The 6,113-nt window shown below is 40.6% G+C and overlaps 1 protein-coding gene across 1 annotated transcript; it reads right to left on the reverse strand.

Annotated features, from left to right (window-relative positions):
• Positions 1-3,965: 3,965 nt before the first annotated feature.
• On the reverse strand, positions 3,966-6,113 carry LOC101862320 (the record flags this gene model as incomplete). Its single annotated transcript, XM_005091183.3, is given in 2 exon segments — positions 3,966-4,677; positions 5,957-6,113. Coding segments are annotated over 2 exon segments (367 nt in total), but the record flags the coding sequence as incomplete, so codon positions are not given.

Raw genomic sequence — 6,113 nt, forward strand, 5'->3', positions numbered from 1 at the left:
TCATCATCATCATCATCATCATCATCATCATCATCATCATCATCATCATCATCATCATCATCATCATCATCATCATCACAGCATTGCATCTACTGATTGTACATACTTCAACCCACTATCACCATTCATTGTTATCACAGTCACCTTCTATAGTGCGGTCAAAAATTCGTGGCGCAACTTATCCTCAAATCATATTATCTCTTTAACTGGTGAATCAATGTCACCCATGCTTTGCACAGCAGTTTGTATCAATTTGTCTTAACTAAATCATATTTTTCCACAGCAATTGAGGCTAGATTGAAAAACTTCTTCATAAATTTATATAAAATACTACAAATCTTCTTCACGCGGAAAATAGAATTGTTCACAGCACTTCCCATTTCTCACATACATTTTGTATACGCATATGGCCTACGTCACAACTCACCAATGACACTTTTTAGTGGCAAAACCAGTTATAAGAAACTATTTTTTATAGTGAACACATTTTTTGCAAAAATGATTCTCAAAACATACGTTTAATAAGCATAATGTCCCGATTCGAAAAACATGACGGACTTGCAATTAAAAGCATATTTCCCCAGCTGTAAACATTTTAAAATCTGTAGAAACCACTCACATGGATTTTTTACTACTAATTATTAAGGAATTTTCTATAATAGAACTAACAGGTGTTTACAAAAATGTTGATCTGTTAAGACAAATTGATACGATTGACTTAGCAAAAATTGGAGAACGTATGTTCGATAGTTGGGGAGATATTTGATAATAAGGTGCGCCACGAATTATAATTTTGACCGCACTGTAGACAACAAGGAATCACGACTCAAAAAATAAATCACTAACGCGGCACGATAGCGATGAGAAGACACAAACTAGACTCTGGCGTACATCTGTCTACAGCGTTTATGCCTACTCAAATGTTACTGAACAAAATGAAAGCAAACAAACAAACAAACAACAAAAAGTCAAACACATATAGAGGAATGACGGGATCAGACGTACGCAGGGGATAAATGCACGTTACGAACTCGCAAGCTCAAGGATATCGTCCTGCGTAAGTACGTGAAAAGATACGGTTTTTATGGTCCAGTACCCCACACCCTTACATTCTCCCTGTCTCTCTCTCTCTCTCTCTCTCTCTCTCTCTCTCTCTCTCTCTCTCTCTCTCTCTCTTTCTCTCTTTCTCTCTCTCTCTCTCTCTCTCTTTCTCTCTTTCTTTTTCTCTCTCTGTCTCTCTCTGTCTGTCTCTTCGTCTCTCTCTCTTTCTATCTCTCTTCTTTTTTAAAACTCTCTGCCTCTCTCAGTCTCAGTCTCTGTTTCTGTCTCACTCCCTCCCTCCCTCTCTCTCTCTCTCTCTCTCTCTCTCTCTCTCTCTCTCTCTCTCTCTCTCTTCCTCTCTCTTTTATTATCTCTCTTAATGCATATCTCTAGCTATAATAATTAATGGGAAGAATCGCGAAAACACTACATTTGAATTTCACGGGAAAAAATATAGACTAACCAGAAAAAACATCGATAACAAAAAAAACAACAAAAAAACAACAACAACACAACAACAACCTCAAAAACAGCAATGTGTCTACATAATTATGCAAAAACTATTATTAAAATGCAGCAAAAAAAAAAAAACCCTAACAAAACAACAACACTTCCACCATGAATAAATACTCGGGGTTTCAGAAAAAGTACGTGATCTTCCTCACTTACAATTTAATTATTATCATATTTGTTTTGTATAGTTATTATCATAATTATTGTGTCTTTAAAATGCATTGACAAACTCATAAAACTTAAAATTTTGCCAAAACAAATACAAAACTGTTAGTTTGGTTTGGGAACATATACCCCAAAAACATCACGCGCGTATCTGAAAATTCAGATATCGATTTGGAATCGTTCTTTAAAAAAAAGTTAATAACGTGAATAATAGAAAACTTTGAAATTGATAGAGGAAATTGGAGGATCACTCATTAGATTCAATACAACTTTTTACCCCAAGTCATTCAGGAATGCAGATGAAGTAATACGTTATTTTTTGGTCTTACTTAAATGTAGGATTCTTTTTACACCCCCTTCCACACAATTTAGGTGATCTAGGGTGGCAGGCTTTAGCCCTGCCTGTCAGGGACAACCCGGACTGAGAGAGAGAGATTACACACCACCTCAGTAAAAAGACAATGACACACAGTAACAATTTCCCCCCTAGCGAAAATCGATCTCAGGTGTTCTGTGTGTGGCGGTCAAAGATCGTATATAACAAGATTGTTCACTCGGCTAAAGAAGGTGTCCGCGGAAGTCCACGCATTGGTTCAGATGGCGCTACAAGCAGTCTTTGTTTTGAATATCTCTTTCGTTTCTCCAGAAGAAGAATAGGAATAGCACAGTTTGTTAATTTCACTTTTATTGTTTTACACACAAGTAGCGTAACTCTGTTCGCAAAGTCCGCACTTTTTCGAAGAGGGCACCACTGAATTTTTAGGACAGGTTTTTTTAAATTGGGTCAAAGAGAGGGGTGAACTATCTTGTTATACACGATCTTTGGTGACGGCAAAGCATTTTACTAGTACACCACAGACGTTGATAAGTGATAAGTTGAAAATGTGTCCCAATTCTAGGTTCACCCTTGTGAGAGTTGTAGACATGATGGGTCGCTGTTTGGCGATACCATTAATTCATTTTGCTGACTTGCAGTTCATTTTAGACTGTGAAAGATCTTGTCAGTTGTTTTTTTTAGTGTTTGAGCGCTTTACCGGCTACTTGTACTGTATACTTCCCGGGAAAGTGGGAATGTTTCGGAGTGTTCTATATGGTCTGCTGGGGTAATAATATAGTGTAAAGCATATAGAGCCTGCTTTCGGGTGGGGATATGCGATATGCAAATGCAATTTATTGATTATTATTATTATTATTATTATTTTGTGTGTTTGTTTGTTCGTTTGGGAAAAATGAAATGGTAAAGGGTTAGCGCCCTTATCAACACTAGCACGTTTGTTATTTCAGAGGACGCGGGACCTCAGACTGAGTTTAAAACTTTGCCGCCTCATCTCGCAGATTGGCGATGTTTTCCACCCAGTTTCTTTGAATTTCCCCCCAAATATGATGGCAAAGTGTTAACGTCCATCGCCGAAAGGACCCACGTTTGTATATTTGTTTGAGTGAAAAGAAGCACATCGACACGATAGCGGGTCATTTACTGCAGGGAGGTGGGGGGAGGGGGAGGGGGGAAGAAAGAAATACAGAAACAACAAGGGGTAAGAAAAATACGTTGGAGATATAAGTGGAGCCCTCCAAGCACCAGCTTGTAATCCAAACTTCTACAACCGCATTGGGATTTGATCATAATGATATTTGGAACAAGCACAACGCTTTACGGAAATCTAGACAAATCTCTATCAATGGCTTGTCACCTCGGAACGTACAAAATAGAGACACAAAAGACACACAAAGGACATGACGTAGGGTACATAGATTTGTTCGGTGTCTCGCATTTCAAGAGGAGATTTTCACGAGGTATACATTACATAATAATCAAAGCTACGCGTTATATAAAAAAAGAAATCACAAAAAACGTACATTTACAAGTAGAATTATGATATGCAAATATTATTAATATTCTTATTATTATGATGGTCAAAATACGAATCTCAGCGTCAGGCTTGATGAAGACATGAACATGATTCTCTGTACAGAACTCGGCAGCGAGTGCATCAAGGACAACGTGTACAGCAGCAGACAAATTTGCTGGTCAAACAGAGCCACACTATGTAGCATCGTGGAAAAACCGGGCGCTCGTCAAAATCAGGAAATAGAAGAAGCCAGCATTTTTCCATCAGTTAGGTAGCGCTTCGAGCAAATTATTTTAAATTATTTTTAGAAGCCCAACCCCCCCCCAACGCCAGTGACGGAATGTAGGAAGGAGACTGAAACAAATAAACCCCCCCACACACACACACCTGAAGAAATCCCCCCAAATCTACAAAAACAAAACAACAATAAACAAAGAAATTTAAACTCAACACCCTTTATGTTAATTCAAAAACACATTCCTGTGTGGATCTTAAATGTAGATTTACTGTTTACAAGGACTCTCAAGCTTTTGAAGTCACCAAACTTTGGTAGCCATTTTCTGGCCACTCTTACTTCTGCCACCAGGTGGCTGTTAGCTCTCTTAATAACAAATGCCTCGCTCGACTTCAAATTAAGATAAGTGGGCTTTTTTCCTCCTCAAAAGCAAGAAAAAAGAACAAGCTTTAAGATGATACCAATAACTCAATATGCTCAAAATCTGACGAGCGCCTGATTCCACCACGTCGTGACACATAATACATACATAATTCAGAAATCACAGCGATACGTGTTTTGTTAAATATAACAACCAGCAAACTCCAAACTGTGGACACAAGGACAAGTATAATTGTCATCCGTGGCCGCCCTTCCCTTGGATCCAAAAGTTGTGTCCCCCCTTCACATAAACCACTTGGAGCCATCGTTTTTCAAATCCCCGCATGCGCTCTCGTGGCCCGGAAATAGTTCTACATCCGGGTCAGTGGGCTTGGTCTTGTAGCTGTCCTGGAGGAGAATCTCCAGCTGTAGGACTGGTGCGGCGATCACGTGACTCAGGGGGGCGTTCCTCAGGTAGACGGCGAACGCCGAGATATTCGTCTGGGACGAGATCTGTACGAGATTATGGGGGAAAGGTTTAGGTGTTAGTGAGAGTTTCATACATCTGGGCGAGATGATGGGGGGAGGGGGGGGGTAAGGTTTAGGTTTTAGTGAGAGTTTCATACATCTAGGTGGGGTGATGGGGGAAAGGTTGAGGTCTTATTGAGAGTTTCGTACATCTGGTCGAGATGATGGGGGAAAGGTTGATGTTTTAGTGAGAGTTTCATAGATCTGGGTGGGATGATGGGGGGAAAGGTTGATGTTTTAGTGAGAGTTTCATAGATCTGGACGAGATGATGGGGGTCAAAGGTTTAGCTTCTAGTGGGAGTTTTATAGATCTGAGTAGATGATTGGGGAACAAAGGTTTAGGTTTTAGTGAGAGTTTCATAGATCTGGGCGAGATAATGGGAAAAAAGGTTTAAGTTGATTTGTTTTAGTAAGAGTCATATAAGTGCCGAAGATTAGAGGTGTTACAAGAGAGTAACAAACACAGAAAAGACGGAGGGGAGATAACGACGATATCATTTTAATAGGAAAGAAGGAGCAAACCACACCAGAGCACCCTCCAATCACACACGGTTTAAGTTTTGGTGAGAGTTTCATAGATCTGGGCAAACACACCTGGAAATGACAGAGCAGACACAATCACCAAAAGGGGATCTAGACAGGAACAACCCAACATTCCAACTTCATACAACACTGCAAAACAAATCATTAAAAGCAACAACAAAACAGGATTGGATGCACAGATGGGCCTTGGGAAAGACAGGCAGAGCAGTTTTCAAACATATGACCACAACAAAACGAAATGACAATGCCAACCACATACAGAAGAAAAAAAACCTGGCAACGATCTTCCGCCTACGAACAGAACATATACAGCTCAACTTTCACTTGAACATAATAAACCCGGAACTTCCCCCAATGTGTCCCTTGTGTGACTATACATACGAGACAGTGGATCATCACCTTTTCCACTGCACAGACTTAAATGACATCAGAGCTACCCTTCTCCCTCCGAGATCTAACATTGACAACACACTCTATGGAACATTACAGCAACTGCAGCAAACCTGCACTTATCACTACATGGCATTGGACAGAAGGGCGAGAGCCCAGCTGTTGCTGGATCGATAACAACAACAACAACAGCAGCAACAACAACAGCATAGATCTGGGCGAGATTGGGTGGGAGGGGGACGAAAAGGTTTAGCTTTTAGAGAGAGTTTCAGAGATCTGGGAGAGATGATTGGAACAAAAAGGTTCATTATCATCGATATCCTGTAGTTACCTGTGACTCGTCGGAGCTCCCATAGACAGCTTCCCCCGATGTCCGACTGGCTGGCTCAGTACCGGCCGGCAGTTTGCTGTGCTGCTGGACACAACAGCCGGCCATCCAGAACAGGAAGGGAACCTGGACGTCATGACCCGAGGTCACCACGGGGTCA

This window comes from Aplysia californica, unplaced genomic scaffold, assembly GCF_000002075.1.
Source record: "Aplysia californica isolate F4 #8 unplaced genomic scaffold, AplCal3.0 scaffold00027, whole genome shotgun sequence".
Lineage (NCBI taxonomy): Eukaryota > Metazoa > Mollusca > Gastropoda > Aplysiida > Aplysiidae > Aplysia > Aplysia californica.